Source organism: Sorex araneus, chromosome X (genome assembly GCF_027595985.1).
Source record: "Sorex araneus isolate mSorAra2 chromosome X, mSorAra2.pri, whole genome shotgun sequence".
Taxonomy (NCBI): domain Eukaryota; kingdom Metazoa; phylum Chordata; class Mammalia; order Eulipotyphla; family Soricidae; genus Sorex; species Sorex araneus.
The window spans coordinates 175911850-175929834 of NC_073313.1; the positions used below are offsets into that span (position 1 = coordinate 175911850).

Genomic DNA, 17985 nt, shown 5'->3' on the forward strand with positions numbered 1-17985 from the left:
AAATTATTATGTTAAAAAAATACACAAAGGATATATACTTTTATTTTTTTAATTAATTTAATTAATTTATTTTTTGTTTTTATTGAATCACCGTGTGGGAAGTTACAAAGCTTTCAGGCTTAAGTCTCAGTTACACAATGCTCAAACACCTATCCCTTCACCAGTGCACATATTCCACCACCAAGAACCACATTAAACCTCCCCCCACCGCCCCACCTCCCCAGTCCCCTACCCCGCCTGTGTAGCTGATACATTTCACTTTACTTTCTCTTTACTTTGATTACATTCAATATTTCAACAAAAAAACTCACTATTATTGTTTGGAGTTTCTCCCCTCCCCCCCAAAGTCAGACCTGCTGGAAAGGAAGCATTTGATAATTTGTTTTCCATTGCTGAGAATGAAGAGATATGAGGTCTTGTGGCTACAATGGCGGCCATGAGGATTTGGATTTCTGTATTTTAATATTTTAGTAACTAAGTCCAAAGAAATTTCTGCCAGAAGTTGGATCATTGCTAGATCGTACCTCTCTGCTACATTATATTCCACATATGAGTACAATCTTTCTGAGTCTGTCTCTTTCTTTCTGACTTATTTCACTCAACATGATACTTTCCATGTTGATCCACTTATATGCAAATTTCATGACTTCATGTTTTCTGACAGCTGCATAGTGTTCTATTGTGTAGATGTACCAGAGTTTCTTTAACCAGTCATCTGTTTTTGGGCACTCTGGTTTTTCCAGATTGTGGCTATTGTAAACAGTGCTGCAATGAACATAGAAATGCAAATGTCATTTCTACTATACCTTTTTGCCTCTCTGGGATATATTCCCAGGAGTGGTATTGCTGGGTCAAATGGGAGCACAATTTCTAATTTTTTGAGAATTGTCCATATTGTTTTCCTAAAGGGCTAAACAAGTCAGCACAAGGACATATACTTTTTAAATTGCAAATTGACTTACAATCAGTTTGTTGAAAATTTTTTCATACATACAACTCAACGTAGCAATTTAGGCTTATAGCTTTATAGTGCAAAATAACAGATTTTTTTTACCTTTAAATTTTTTTTATTATTGGGGATTTGGGTAGGTGCTACAACTTATGGAACTGTGATTTGGAGTTGCTCTGGCATTGCTTGAAGGGCCCAGGGTCCAACCTGGGCGTCTCAAATGCAAAAGTCTGCATAGGCCATAATCAATTTTGTTCTATGTAGTTATTAAACTAGTTTATTAAATAATGTAATAAAACAGTAGTTATCCACTATTGTTTATTCTCCAGTTCTGTTAGTATTTTGTTTTCTTTATTTAGAATATGACTAATTCATTCTTAAATCATAAAATATTGGAGAATATTAATGTTCTCATGAAATAATTAAAATGGTAGGTAGCAACTCTTTGTCAAATCTTAACCCATTCGTGTACAAAGCCAGAAATTATATATTGGAGATGAGTTGCTTTTAGTATCCCTATGATATCCTAACAGTTTTCTCCGTTTTCTAGCTTTGTCTTAAGGTTGAGATTTTTATTTGCTTACAAAATAAATACTATATTGAAAGTATGCCATCCCTTTTTACTTTTATAAAAATAGGAGGAAGAAATTATTCATTATCTTGTTTTTCTAGGAGCGTTATAGTTACGTCTGCCCAGATTTAGTAAAAGAATTTAACAAATATGACACAGATGGATCAAAGTGGATTAAACAGTATACTGGAATCAATGCTATCTCAAAGAAAGAATTTTCCATTGATGTTGGTTATGAAAGATTCTTGGGACCTGAAATCTTTTTTCATCCAGAGGTATGTTATGTTTTTTAATGGAACTGTTTTGTAATAGCATAAAGTATGAAAAACTAGGATATTGAGAATTAATCCCCCCACCATTGAGAAACCCCCCACCATGTAAAATTATCACCATGCAGAACTTCAGTTAACTATCAGCAAAATATGTATGTATTTATTAATTACTTTTAGTTAAAATTATTTTTGGTCAGTTACAAGTATGGCTTGTTTTTACTTTTTTTTAAATCTACCAGTTAGCACATACGATTATTTTCTAACTTTTCACTCTTATCTCTGATCTTGTGTTTATCATGAGATTTCAAGTAGTGAACATATTTTGTTTGGGTCTGAACTATGCAGTTTACTGGAAATAGTTTCTTATCCAGTGTGTTTTCCATCAAGCTATTGATAAGTAATTTTCTTAGTTTTAAAATACTATTTCTAAAATGTGATCTTCCAGTTCCACATTAGTGATGCTTAGAGATCCATCTCAAGATCCATCTCTTGCGGTCTAGGGATGGAACCTGAGGTGGGATTTATGGTGCCCTACTGCTGGTACTCTGTTTCTCTGGACCCAGCTTTATCTTCTGAACTTACTATTGAGTTTTACATTTCTGGTAACACTAAATCTTCATGAGAATCTCTGCTTTCACTTTCAATTGCACCTTTTCTGTAATGCATTGTTTCTCTTTTGTGGTGATACCTTCCTGCCCCAGGGGGGATATTGAGCATAGGGTTTTTTTTTTTTTTAAGTTTTGTTCTTTCTGCATAGTCTTTCTCCTGTAGGTTTTATTTTCTCTTTGTTTTGATTCTTTTATTTTTCCTGCCATTTATTTAAAAATGGGGTAGTAAAAACTACCTTTCAGGAACCACTCATTTAAGAATGACTAGTAAAAACCTTGTTGGAAATCAGAGCTTTATGGTATGATCTGTTAAGGAGGGTCTTTTCACATGTGTGTGTTTCTTTTGATCATATTGGGTAGACCAGTTGTCAGGAAGACTCCTGCCTGAAGGATATAGCAGCCAAATGGGGCAAGAATGCTAACATTTGTGTGTTAACAGTAAAATGCATGTTATCACTTAAATCCCTCAGCTTTGGATTCTGCTTTATTCTTTTTAGAAAATAGGTGAACCAGTTTTCTTCTTGGATAATGAGGAGGCATATGTTGGGCTTCTTTGGAGAGGAACTGAGCATTCACCTGGTTCTTAGACTAAATCAGTTATCCCTGACCTCCTACTCCCTCAGTTTAAGAATTAACATATGTAGATTGGGGGGAAATTGCACTATAAAAAAGCTTGGGTTTTTTTTTACTTTGTCCACTGATCACTTATTAAATGTTTTGAAGAGTTTTTATGGTATTTGCCCATTTCTCTGATTGTATTTAAATAAATTTTTGCTGTTTCTTCCTACTATGTTCTCTCCATACTGGCAGAATATGCATATACCTTTTATTCAAAAAATTTTTTCCAGATGTTTTTAATGAGTTTGGGGGAAGAATAAGATTAGACATGTGTGTTTAATTCACCACATTTTCTAAGAGCAAACCTGTTTTTTGTATTATGAGCTGTCATTTCCTATGTTAATTTTAAGATTTTTTCCCCTATAATTTTAGATATTTCTGTTGTAGATAATTTGTCATTTGAAGGATTTACTCTTATTGTTTTAGTTGGATTACAGGATAAGCATTAAAAGTTGAAAAGTGAATATAAATAAAATGCATAAAAAGAGAAAGGAAATTTTGAGCTGCTAAATTGGTCAGCAATACCAGAACTGGTTTTAGAAGAGGGGAATTTGGTATTGTGATTCTTTGAAAAAGGAAATTCTTATTTTTGCCAAGTTATTTAGTTATGTATTTACCTGCGTTCATTCTCTCCTTTTTTTTTTCCAGAAGAACCATGTTTCCCTTTGATACTGAGACCTAAGAAGTGATAATTTAGAGACAATTATTTCTTTTTGCTGAAAGTGAGAAAAAAAGTCTAAAATATTCTTATAGGGTTCAAACAGACTAGTTTGATCCCATCAGTATTACATAAACTATAGCAATTTATTTTTATTGTCAACTTATCTTTTTCTTAATCTTCCATATTATTCAACTGGTTCTCACCATAAATTTTGCAATGCAGTAGATCCTGAAATTTCTCAAAAAGTAGATTCAAATCAGACCTCATTTCTTTCTGAATTAATTTCTCTCAGTGAATCCAGGATATCTGAATATTTAAAGACTAGTTTTTTCTGTTACTAGCAAAAAAACCTACTCTCAGAATGACACACAATAGTAGCATAGGAATGAATGACTCTATGCCCTAACTTAAATTTAGGGGAAAGACTTATAATAAGGGTAACATCTGTCTTTGTGAGGGTTTTTCTTTTACTTTTTTTTTTTTTTAAATATTTGGGGGCTTATATCTTTTTAAGCTAATAAACTTCAGCTTGAAGTTTATTAAAGGTTCATAAAAGCAAATATAGAGATCTTATAGTTGGAAGTCTAAAAGGATTAAAGTTATCAGTGTGGTCATGTAAAATAAAAAATTACAGGATTCTATTTTTGTTTCTCATTCTTCCGAATCATTGACTCTGCCATTCCTGCCAGTAATCAAAAGATGAGTTGAGTATGTATTGTTCTATTTTTCCACATAATATATATCCAAATTTATTTTTCAGTTTGCTAATCCAGACTTTACTCAGCCTATCTCAGAAGTTGTAGATGAAGTAATACAGAATTGTCCTATTGATGTAAGACGTCCTCTCTACAAGGTCGGTATTTATAGAAAAAAAATTGCCCACTGTTGATTATTAAATATGAAAATACCTATTTCAAAGGACATGATATGATTTATACCATTCTTTATTTTAAAGTTTTCCTTCATTTTCAGCATAGGTTATACTTATTTTTATTTCCTTCCCCACTTATATAGAATATTGTCCTCTCTGGCGGTTCAACCATGTTCAGGGACTTCGGGCGTCGCTTGCAAAGAGATTTGAAAAGAACTGTAGATGCCAGACTGAAACTAAGTGAAGAATTGAGTGGTGGTAGATTAAAGGTTGGTTTTCTCAATTATTGGGATGTGGGTGCCTTGATTTTTGTAATTGAAAGGAAAAATGTCTCCTAATGCTTGCTGTTATTTAGGAAACTAAAAGAACCCCATCACTGTGTGGTAGAAAGTTACATATTCATGGCTATAGATAATAGAATGCTTGTATATTTCAGAAAGTATTTTTATGGATCCGTAAAATTTTTAAAAGTCCTGCAATAGGATAACAAAGCTCAGTTGAGAGATAAGATTGCTTGGCCAGTTCTGCTTTCACAAATTTTTTGACCCTAGTCTCTCCCATACCATCTTTCATAGTGTAAATCAAGTGATTGGTTCAACAAAAATACTAGTATAAGCTTATATAGCCTTTGCATTGCATATCCTAGTCTTTTGAGCTTGGTGTCAAAAAAGACAACATTTTAAAATCGGGTAACATTTTTATATTAAATTGTTATGAAATATGTTTCATCTTTTAAATGTGACATCTTAAAGCAAAACATGAGACGAAATTGCTAAATAATATTTTGTTTGGGGGACTTTCCAAGTTTTCTGGGAGCCTGCAGGCCAACTGTGGGGAGACCAGCCAGATTATTCAGTTTGGGTCTGAGGATGTTGTGTTGCTCAGGTGTTGACCTGGGAACCACTTGGGCCTCCACCGGCTGCTCAGGGGCCCTCTATACCCCTAATGATGCTGAGGAGGGGCTAGCATGCTCTGTTGGGTATTTTAACTGTTATCCTACATGATATGCATGCAAAGACTTTTTCCTAACCTATGCTGCTCCCTGGTCTTAAGTAATTCTTTTTAAAATTTTATTTAACTTGGGAAAATTACTAAGAGTAAGGACTCCATTTGAGGCTACTATCGTCATTTAAAATTATTTAAAAATAGAAGATAACTCTCTGGAAATTGCTTGCTGAAAATTTGTATGACTTTTTTTCAGTCCCTCAATAGGGATTATAACTTATCTCTTGGAATACAGTGAAAGTATGTCTAAATTGTTCAGTTTCTGATGACACGTTGCATATATAAGAAAAAAGCAGTGCTGATTTTTTTTTAATGTATGATTTTTTCAAAAGTGATTAATATCTTTAGGCTTCTTCTATATTCGTAGTAATAGATTTCCCCTTCCACTAATAATTGTGCTTTGTTGGTACATCTAGTAGTAAAGGAGAAATCCCATATGTGAACTCTAAACTTCTTCCCTTTTATTTCTCTTGATAGGGTCATTTTTATAAATATTTTTTTAAATATGGTGTCATTCTTTTTCAGTCTGTTTTATAATGACAGTCAGATAGGTATATTTATTTACTGTGTTGAATCACCGTGAGATAAACCATCACAAAACTGTTCATGATTGGGTTTCAGTCATACAATGTTCTTTTTTTTTCAAATATGTCATCATTTTTTTTTTTTTATTGAATCACCATGTGGAAAGTTACAAAGTTCTCAGGCATATGTCTCAGTTACACAGTATTCAAACACCCATCCCTTCACCAGTGCCCATATTCCACCACCAAAAACCCCAGTATACCTCCCGCCCCCACCTCCCCACCCCCAACTGCATAACTGATGAATTTCACTTCATTTTCTCTTTACCTTGATTACATTCCATATTTCTTTCTTTTTGGTTTTTGGGTCACACCCTGTAAAAAACTAAAGCTCGCCGAGGGGCGAGTGCACTCGCGAGCTCTCAGGGCGGCTCTGTCTCACCACCCGCGTTCGGTGCTCTGGAACCGCAGTGTGTGGACTGTATCGGGACGGCCGGTGGTCAAGGACAGGCGAAGGAAGAACGAGGACCAAGCTGGTTGCTGATTATCAGTTACCGTTTATTCAATCTTCAAACTTTCTCATCTCTCGCACTCCCAGCTCCGGCCTCTCTCTAGATCTACTGCCCAACTCCTCCCCTCGCTTCTCTCTCTCCTCCTACTCTTGTCTCTCCAGGTGGGTGGATCTGCCCCATGGATCTGCCCCCCCCCCCCCCCCAAGATACAAGAAGATCGGGATACCAACTGAAGCCCTCTTTGGGCTGAAAGCACTGGGATTTACATCCCAAAGACCAGGCTGGGCTGCAGCAAGAAATCTACATGTCAATTACAAACTAGACAGCACCTGAAATTTACATCCCAAAGACTAGGCTGGGCCAGAGCCTGGAATCTACAATGTCAAGTCAAGCCTGGCTAGCACCTTAGATCTGCGGGTCAAAGATCAGCTAGGTTTCTGTGACAAAACTCCAGAAGGCAGCTGGAAAAGGGGAAATATTCCAACATCTCCCCCCGTTTTGTTTAGAACAGATTTTAACCATAAAATAAAATGCTAGGCACAAAAAGTTCAGTAACACTAGCAGAACACCTATTCTCTAGGACAGATACGCTTTCAGCAGGACCCATCCAAGGATGAAATCCCATGGTTGTGTTTCTCCTCTCCTTGTCCAGTAAACATATAAGCATTCACAATATTAATCATTTTGTATGGGCATAGCAAGAGATGCATAAAACTTTTAGAATTGCTCTCCGGGGGTCACCTCATCTCAGACTACAGCGCTCAGGCCAGATTAGTCGTTCTTAGCCCTAGCAGGGCCCTGTCTCGTCGTTGCTTTTGGATCATGACATGACACCCCATGACCAAGCTCTTAACATATAGTTAAGCATTAGGCGCTTTGGCCAGGCCCATCTCGATGCCAGGGTAGCACACAACTTACCGCTTGCCCTGGGTCCTTCTTCGTCCCACGTTGGGACCCTGCCTTTTAAGAGGGCTAGGAACTGAGGGCAACCAAGGCTACAGTCAAGAAAGCAGATGCCCAGGAATTAATAATATTCAAAGCCAATTAAATCTCAATTGCAAAGGCATAATATTAAATGTCTTCCTCTGTCCATACAAAAAGACATGCTCTGAATAAACTATGCAAAGGACTCAAGGAGAAGAGAAAAACATTATTTACAAGTCAACAGAACACTAAGAAAGAAGCTACAAATAAACAAAGAGGAATAGGAGCACTGTAACGGGAGTAACCCAATAAACCTAAACTACTGAGGCTATGTTATCCTACAACACCCGGCGATGCACAGGGGTTATTCCTGGCACTTCACTCAGGAATTAACCCTGGCGGTGCTCAGGGGACCATATGGGATGCTGGGATTAGAACCCGGGGTTGGCCGCGTGCAAGGCAAACTCCCTACCTGCTGTGCTATCGCTCCAGCCCCCCTACATTCCATATTTCAACACAAAACTCACTATTGCTGTTGGAGTTTCCCCCTAAGAAAGACAGCCCTACTACCAAGGAAGCATTTGATAATTAGTTTTCTATTGCTTAGAATGAGAAGATGTGTAGCCCCACTGCTCCAAGTACATAACTTTTTTTTTCTTTTCCCTTTTCCTCTTTTTTTTTTTCTCATCCCCTTTCCTGTGCCTCATAGTACGGTGGACGCCACGCTGCGTTTCTCCCTGAAAATGGGAAACAACCGGGAAAGAGGGATATTTCCTCTTCTCGGCCGGCGTGGGGCTATTGCTTAGTTCACAGTCTAGAGAAATGGTTGCTACTTTGATTACCTTCAATATTTCAACAAAAAACTCACTGTTATTGTTTAGAGTTTCCCCCCCCCAAGTCAGACCTGCTAAAAAGGAACCGTTTCACATTGCTGACAAGAGATGTTAAGTCACACAGCCTCTGTTGTGGCCGTGTGGTTTTGGATTTCTGTATAACGTCCAGGGAGAATTCTGCCAGAAATTTCATAGCCCAGCTTACAGTCCCAGTGCATTGTTGTAAGAAGCTTCTCTGGATGCCAGAATGGGTTAGAAGACCTCTGGAATCAAAGTCTTTAGGAGCAGAGGGTCCGTTTTGTGCTCAGCAGCTCTGGATTTATCTGGGCCGAGGGCGTGCCAGTAACACCCACTTCCCATGATTGCCTATGAGCCCCAAACTGTAAAAACCGTATACCTCTGGGTTAGGAGTCTTAGAAGGCGGCTCTTGCCACGTGGATATTGTTGCCGCCGCCATTTTCCGTGCAGAAAAACAGGGTGGAAAGGAAAGATCCATCCCCGAGCAGCGCAGAGTTGTAGCCCAGCTCACAGTCCCAGTGCATTGCTGTAAGAAGCTGCTGTGGATGCCAGAATGGGTTAGAAGACCTCTGGAATCAAAGTCTTTAGGAGCAGAGGGTTCCCATACAATGTTCTGACCCCTGTCTGTCCACCAGTGTACATTTCCCACCACCAATGTTCTATTTCCCTCTCACTACCTTCCTACAACCTGCTGTATTCCCTTCCACCTGCCTCCATGGCAGGCACCTTTCTTTCTCTTTCTTTTGTGCATTATGGTTTGTAGTACAGGTACTAAGGGATTCTCATGTTTGTTCAGGGTGTTTTGTATTTTTATCAGGAAGGTACGACTGGAGTAGCTTTTTTTAAACTGGGTGACAGCTTTGGGCTGTTGCCATGACTTCCTGGGCTAGAGGAAGTACAGGACGTTGCAGGGAGGTAGCCTACCAAAGCCCATTTTGAGAAAGCCTGGAGATTTTAGTTACAAAAACCTGCATAGCTGAATTTTCTCAGCAGATTAATATCTCGTTGCAGTCCGTTCTGAGATGATGGGGTCTAGCCAGGGGCATGGAGGCAATTTTGTATTATGGAAGCAAGAGGCTGCCCTAGGCTCTGTTTGGATGGGCACTGGGCCAACCCACCCCCGTCGGATATACCTTGGTCTGTTCAGCATTGTGTGGGTCCGAGATTAACCGTGTCTCTTTTGAGATTTATTTATGAGTCTCTGAAACAAGAATGGTAGGAGATCTTACATGGTGACGCTGAAGTTGGTTCATGAGGGTGACTGCCTGTGCTTCGAGTATAGAAAAGTGGGGGGAGATAACCCATCCCAAGTCCAAGAAAGCCTGAATATTTGAGTCACAAAACCTTCATACCCGAATTTTCGGCAGCTTAATATCTTAGAGAAGTTCATCCTGAGACTGTAGAGGTGTGGTGATGATTTTGGATTGTCAGAGCAGGTAGGTGCCTAGGCCTCTGTTTGGATGGCACTGGCCAACCCACCCCCTTCCGGTGTATCCCAGTCTATTTGGCGTGTCCCAGTCTGTTTAGCCTCACATTGGTCTGAGGTAAACTGATTTCTGATCTCTTTTGAATTTTGTTTATGGGTCTCTGAAGCAAGGCAAATAAGTGAGCTTGTATTCCTGAGGCTAAGGTGGTTTGTGGGCGTGACTCCCACATACCTAACTTTTGGCTATGTAAGGTGAAACTTGTTCCTGAATTGTTGGAATCCGGGCTGCAGCACTGTGGCCCAATTTGAGATATCAGGAAGCCCGAGGCTGCTGATGCACTCGCCCTGCGGGTGCAGGTTGATGTGCCGCCCCTTTCCTTCCACCCCCACCCCCACGCCAGTGGCAACAGCAGCAGCCACCCCAGCAGGGTCCTAGACGGGGGCCAAGACTGCTACCATTTGTGGCCTGGGCCATCTGGGCAGGCTATTGCCACCAGTCCAGCAGTGCCTGACCAGGGAGCACAGGCCCCCATCCTGGGTCTCCAGACAGTTGGCGTGCAGGGAGGTTTTCCTCCATAATATGCTCTGGGCTACGTGGGCTGGTCAGGAAGAAATGGCACTGGGGCTGTCTCACGGGCAGCAAATCGCGAGTGCCCTATGGTGGGAAGCCGGAGTGCCTCCTCTGGCTTCTAGTTGACTCTAGGACCTGCACTTCAAGGTGGGTCAGAGTTGGACCCTGTTCAGACATCTTAAAATTATGCTGCCATCCATAGAACCAAGAGCTGGGGTGCTGGCGACTGTGCTACCCCATCCTCACAAGTCTCACTCCAGGCCAGAGCTCAGTGGTGGGCGACCAGCTGTTTTGTTTAATGGCGCTCTCCTGAGACAGAATATTCAAGGGGCACCCACATTCACTCATGGGGAAATTTTATGACTCCTCAGCTGTTCAGAGCACCGAGAAAGATTATTGCTCTGGCGCTTGTCACTGCACCATTTCCATCTTGACTGAACCCTTCCAGACAGCTGTTTTTGCTTTTTGGGTCATAGCTGGCGATGCACAGGGGTTCCTGGCTCTGCACTCAGGAATTACTCCTGGCGGTGCTCTGGAGACCATATGAGATGCTGGGAATCAAATTGGGTCTGCTGCATGCAAGGCAAATGCCCTCCCCACTGTGCTATCACTCCAGCCCCCAGATAGCTATCTTAAAACAAAAAGATAACAATGTCTTTTAAAGATTCAAGATTTCTAACTTTTTATTTTAAATTCCTGATTTTTTTGTTTTTTTGAGCCACACCCAGGTGTGCTGAGGGCTTGCTCCTGACTGCTCAGTAGTCACTCCTGGTGAGGCTCAGGGGACCATTTTTGACGCCGGAGATCAAATCTGGGTGGGGGATGTGCAGAGAAGCACTTCAAATACCTATTGTTCTATCTTGCTGGCCCCAAAGGAATTCCTTTAGATTTCTCAGTTGTCTTAGTTGTGTTTTTGTTTGTTTGTTTTAAAATCATGCTTTATTCTATTTCTTTAAATAATATGTAGAAACAAAATATATCTACCCATGCATAAGTTATTTCTTCTAAATTATTTGAATGGTTTTATGTATATGGTGGTTCATTACCCCTAAATAGTTTTGTGTATATTTTCTGAAACAGAACATTTAAATGATTAAAATCCTAAAATTAATCCATTAAAAAAACAGCTACCTAGTTACAGACCTGGTTCAGGGTTTACCAAGTCTCCCACTATTTTTTTTTTTTGGCAAAAGGGGGGAAAATTTTCCTGTTTGGGATTTACACCAGGTGTATATATTTAAATTTGTTAACATTTTCCTTTGATCAGAAATGAGTTCTTAGTCTTGTAGAAGTTTTTATAATCTTAATTTTTTTTTTATGGTTGTAGGCCACTTATTTTGCATGTTTCTCTATTTGACATTGCTTACATTTAGAGTTTACACAGAAGTTTACGGTGCGTTGTATCATGATATGATTTGTCCCATATGTTTACTTTGATCAGTATTTGCCAGGGTTTTCTACTGTAAACTTTCTAATTTTTTTTTGTTTTTATATTAAGAAACTATGGGTATATACTTTGAGGTTATGTAACAAGCCTTGTTTCATCAGGCTTTCAACAGCGATTTTATTCCCAGTTTTTCTTGTGGTTCCCTACTAGCATTTTGTAAACTCCATCATACTTTCTGTGGTTTTCAGTCTCGTTTATTGATTTTTGGAGTTTTTTTTTTTTTTTTTTTTTTTTTTTTTGCTTTTTTGCTTTTTTGCTTTTTTGTATATCCGGCTATACTCAGGGCTTACTACTGGCTCTGCATTCAGGGATCAGTTCTTGGCAGTGCTTGGGGATCCAGTCTGGGTTGACTGCTTGCAAGACAATCACAACCCACTATACTGTCACTCCACTCTCCTTTTACTATAAAAAAGTATGTTCCCCTTTCCCTATTTATGCAGTAAAATTGACAAGAAGCTTCTGATTTCTCATTTTATTCTTTACACTGTATTACTAGTATTATTGTTATAAAGATGCCAAAATATCGATAACTGTTGATGATCAAATTTGGCCAGTAGGAATCATAAAGAAGGCTTTTAAGTTCTTTGCATGTGGCCCTAATATTTTGTAAACATTTTTAGCATAACATGCTTTTAATCATACTTACCTCTTCCAGATTTAAAATTACCTATCTTCTCCCCCCCACCCCCCAAATCTTTGTTATCTTTTAGTAGACCTTCCCTGCTGGGTGGAGGGCAATGATTGGCCTGGAGAAGGCCTGGTGTGGGGGCAGAGCATACCAAGTGTTGCTCAGGGCTACTCTTTTAGTAGAAAATGGATGTTTTGTTTGTTTTTTTTTGGGGGGGTCACACCCAGCAATGCTCAGGGGTTACTCCTGGCTCTGCACTCAGGAATTACTCCTCGCAGTGCTTGGGGGACCATATGGGATTCCGGGGCTCGAACCTGGATTGGCCGCTTTCAAGGCAAATGCCCTACCCACTGTACTATTGCTCTGGCCCGAAAATGAATGTTTTTAGGAAATTTAGTTTTGGCCTTCTCTTTCTAAAGTAGTACTGTACTCTGACTCTGCTCTGCTCTTGCTTTTTAATAAAAAGCCTTTCTTACTTTAGGAATAGTTCTACTCTTCTGTCAGTTATACTGGTGGTCTCTTGTTTCTTGAGCATATATGTTCTCTAGTAAACCATTTTTTCTGTACTTAATTTTTAAAAATCGAGTTTTAGATTCTGGATATAGTCATGGCTACTGAAGGTTAAGTACTAATAATCCTTCTTTGGGATCAGAATTAGGATATATGTTTGTGTGCCTGTATGGTTGTGGTACATACCTACTTTTCTGGATAAATTAAAGCTTATTTAATCATTTTGATGTTCTTAAATACTGTGTTGTTTGTTCTAGCTTTGCTGTCTCTATGTTCTCTCTCTCTCTCTCTCTCTCTCTCTCTCTCTCTCTCTCTCTCTCTCTCTCTCTCTCTCTCTTTCCCCCCCTCATCCCCTCCCTCCCTCATATACACTCATACATGTAATTTTTTTTCTCAAGAAACCTGGTTTTCATTACCAATATGTTTTTACTCAGTCCTAGAATGTGCAAAGTTTTAGAATTTTTAATACATACCATCGTGAGAAATGACAGTTCAATGTTGGCTCAGTTTTCACTTTTAGTTTGAGAAATAGTTATACTACTATCTTCAAAAGTTACTTAAAGTTAATTCTCCCTACTTCATGTGGCTATTATAAATATTTTTAAAACTCCAATTGTTTTTGCTCTATTATGTATTTCTATGGGTCTCTTGCCTTTTTAGAGAGTATATTTATTTTTTTATGTGAACACATTACATTTTTGTGTACATTTTAAAGTTTTGTGATATATAAACTATTACTTCAATTTGCTATTAAACTGATCTTATTATATACTTTTTAGCCAAAACCTATTGATGTGCAAGTCATTACACACCACATGCAGCGATACGCAGTTTGGTTTGGAGGATCCATGCTTGCTTCTACGGTAAGAGGGATGAAACTCTTTCAAAATTTTGTTTATTTTTAGATAGAAGAATCCCATTAGTGTTAATGCAGTTTGGTAAAGCATGGCACTTCACCTTTTACTAAAATTACAATTTTACGAATACTGCATGGGAAGATTTTAGTATGTGATACCTATCTGCATAGTATTTTAAAAAGTAGAAGTCATTTGAATTTATTTTTCTTTGCCTATTTAGAGTATTAAAATTTTAAATGTATCTGTAGGGAAAATGGTTTAGGCAGTGGTAGTATAGTTTCTGTTTTTATTTGGTTTGGTTCTTTTTGTTTGTTTTTGGGAAACACACCCTGTGTCCTTACTCATGGCTTTATTTAGGGACGACTTCTGGTGCTGCTGAGGGGCCATATGCTGTGTGTATAAAGAATAGGGTACAACTAGGGTCAGCCACATACAAAGCAAGCACTTGACTCCTACACTGTCTCTCTGGCCCCTCTAAGAGTCCTTAAACAAAACACTTAAACATCATCTAAAGCATATCACAAAATAGATTTTTGTTCTTTATAAAAACTTACTCGGGGAATGTGGCTTGCAGGAGAATACATGCCTTGCCTCTATAGAAGCCCTGGGTTTGGTTCACAGTGCTGCAAAAATGAAAGAACAAACTCAAATAAATATGATTTAAAAAACTTAAATGTTTTATTTATTTACTTTTTTTTTTTTTTTTTAATTTCAGCCTGAGTTCTACCAAGTATGCCATACCAAAAAGGATTATGAAGAAATTGGACCTAGCATTTGTCGTCACAATCCAGTGTTTGGAGTCATGTCGTAAAATTGGCTTCATGGTTATTGGGGTTAGGGAGGTGGGAAGAAATAATCTTTCTGATTACCTGTTTTGTCTGGATGGCTGGTTTTAAGGTTTTAAACCTGACTTGAAATAACAAGACCAAACATAATTATACAGGAATATTTTAATAAGTATATCAACATGTGAATGTAGAGGAGAGCCAAAATAATTGTGTTTTTCTTTAGATTGAATATTTGAATCTTACGTGTAACAAAAAGAAGTGGGTTTTAGTTCTTTCTGTGCCCTGATATTTTGTATATTATTGAATTATCCAAGATTTGATGGGATTTATCGGTATGTAGATAGCTCTATAATGCTTGAATTGTACACTTCTACGTGTGCAGTGCAAGAGCTTGTTTATATTTCATACTTTTTATACTTTGAGGAAAAAAAGTCGAAGAAAAACTAGTATTTGAGGAAAAGCAAGTGACCAACTAAAGGATAAATTTCAAAAAATAGCCTCATGAGACTTGGCAAACACACTCATGGGATTCCAGTTATTACTAATTGCTTCCATCCCCCTGAACCCCCTACAGTGGTTTTCTTTGCAAGTGCTTTTGAAACTAAGAAGCTAGTGTCTTGGATTAACTGATGCCTGCTAGTGCTTTCTGATTACTTGCATTCTGTTTCTCGCTTTAAAGGAAAAGTAAAGACAAGACTGTTGGACCAGTATTGCAGTTCTGTAGTATCATTTCTTATTAAAAAAATAATTTGATTACCAAAATTGGTAAATTTAAAGCCTAATACCATTCTAATAAAGGCACAAATTTCTTTTTAACATTTGTTTCAAGCTCTTTAATCTCTTTATAAGTTAACTAATAAATCTATTTTCTTCAAACCTCTGCAATAGTTCTTTAAAATCAGAATGGTTGGTTAGCAAGCTGACTTTTTTATGTGCTCTATACAAATAATTGTGTACTTTTAATATGTTGAGTGCTTTCATTTTGATAACTGGATCTCCATTTGATAATTTTCATTTGTATAACTCATTTTCAGTCTGAAAATTTTTTTAGTGCCAGTCCCTGACATACCATGGAAAGTTAATTTTCTTTGCATTTAAAAATATCTGGATCATGAAGAAAAAGTGATGAAAATAAATTAAAACTGAACTACCTTTTCTAATGTTTTTTATTTTATTTTATTTTATTTTTAAAAATTCTGTTTTGTATCTCTGTATTAGATATGATTTCTGTTTCTGTTGGCATAATGAGATTGATTCATTGGAATTTATATGATATATATGTAAATCTAAAATTTACCAGTTATTTATAGATTACTAAAATGGGCAATGTTTATAGACTCTGGAATTTACATAATAATAATACCAATCAACACTCGAATTTTATTTTCCATGAAAAAAATAACACATGAAATTAGAATGCCTCTGTCTGAAAGTTAAACAACAGGGTTTTTTGTTTGTTTTGAATATAAAGATAGAATTGAGGAATAAAATTTCAGTTTTATTTAGAGTGAATCTGTATATTTAAAAATATATTTAGCATTTAAATGAATCGTAATCCTTTTGAGTGTGGTAAGTATAGAACTAACTGCTGTGGGTTGGCATGATGTGCTGGTGGTGGTAGTAATAGTATAAATCAAAGATCATTTTTACTTGAAATTGTATTTCATGACATTGTAAAAAAAATTCAAACAGTACCAAAGAAATGATAGTAAAAGTAGGAATATTTTCTACCATATTCTGTATCATTTTCTCATTATTACGCTGTTAGAAATAGCACAATATTTCCTGTGCATATTCTATATAATGAATATGCCTCCTTTATTTTACACAGATAGTTTGCTATATAATCTTAGGCACTTTGCTTTTTCATGGATCTTTTGATAAGAACCAAATTGATAAGCATTAGAGTTTTCATCCCCTGGGCCCCATATAGTATTAATAGGATTGTCATACGTTTTTTTTTTTTCTATCTAGATGATTGAGTGTAAGCGAAATGCTAGAAAGATGCTTATAAAATCTTACTCAAACATATACAAAGATGTTTCTGACATGAAAATATGAGAAAGGCCAGAGAAATAGGCCTTGCTTTGCATGCAGCTGACCCTGTTCCATCTCTGGCACTGTCTGTGGTCCCTTGAGCACTCTCAGGAGTGACCCCTGAGCACCATTGGGTATGACTCAAAATTCCTTTTGCATTCCCTCAGAAAAGAAGGCCTGAAAGTAAAAAAATTGTATTACAATTATCCTTCTTTCAGGAAAAGAAAGAATTCTGATCTCTCTGGTTTTGTGCTACCCCTTTTGCTTTGTTTCTTTAGCTGTGAACTATGATAGACACAATGCTCTGTAGAGGTCAGCCAAAGTAAAGTCTGTGAGCTTGATTTATTGTCAGTCAGTACATAAGACCAGTGATTGAAATTTTTATTCTGGTTCTACAAATTGATTATAACTCCTGAAATTTTTTTTTTTGGTTGTTACTGTTAAACCACGGAAAATTTTTTTGCACTTTATGAACCTAAATTCAGTTTACACATGGTAGCAGTGTTATACTGAAATAACAGTGCAATTTTTATGAGTTATGAGAATATGATCTGGATTTTTTTCTTTGATTTATAGTAGTAAAGGTATTATCTGATATTTCCTTTTTAAAGTAGACATTGGTCATTTGGTAAATATAACAGACGGAAATTAAATAGATGATGGTTATCTAACTTGATGCCTGCTCTTTAATGAGTTTTATCTACATATATCCTTAAATATTAAATAAATGGCATATACTGTAATCACCTTCTTTTGTTTTCCTTTCTAATAAAGCAATTACCTATTTAGGCCTCCTAATAGTTTGTTTTAAAAAGCCACTTTAACATATGGAAATAACTTCCTAAAGTTGTTTCTAAATCTGTCTTCAGAAATCACATCATTCATGGAGTGAAACACATATAAAGATTGAAATTCTGTGTATCACAACCTGTTTTGGTTTTATTGAACTTCGTTAATACAGTTGATCAAGGAAGGACAGATTTTGGGGTTTTTTTGGGCCACTCCCCGTGCTGCTCAGGGCTTGTTCTTGGCTGTTTTTGGGATCACTCCTGGTGGGCTTGGAGGACCATATGAGGTACCAGGATCAAATACAGGTTGGGTCTCATTGAGGGCAAGCACCCTACCTGCTGTACTATTGCTCTAGCACCAAATGCAGATTATTAAAAGAAATCATGAGGAACTTTCACAGCAAATCCTGAAGATAAATATTTTCTAAAGTTGACCTTAAATTAGAATTTTTTGATCTGTGTATGGATTGGGGAAGTTTTTATAACTTAAGAGAAAAATTTTATTTTTAAGTTCATAATAATGTTTTTATTCTGTATAATTTGTGTTTCAGTATACCAGAACGTTCA

At 37.3% G+C, this 17985-nt stretch overlaps 1 protein-coding gene across 1 annotated transcript in view; it reads left to right on the forward strand.

The window, feature by feature from the left end:
* ACTR3 (actin related protein 3) overlaps positions 1 to 15748 on the forward strand; it is a 60271-nt gene extending 44523 nt beyond the window's left edge. Inside the window, exons 8-12 of the mRNA XM_055120266.1 lie at positions 1622 to 1795; positions 4440 to 4532; positions 4694 to 4819; positions 13728 to 13811; positions 14521 to 15748. Of these exons, the coding sequence (XP_054976241.1) occupies positions 1622 to 1795; positions 4440 to 4532; positions 4694 to 4819; positions 13728 to 13811; positions 14521 to 14616 (573 nt within the window). The 3' untranslated portion in view covers positions 14617 to 15748. The remainder of the gene's footprint in view (positions 1 to 1621; positions 1796 to 4439; positions 4533 to 4693; positions 4820 to 13727; positions 13812 to 14520) is intronic.
* Positions 15749 to 17985: the final 2237 nt, after the last annotated feature.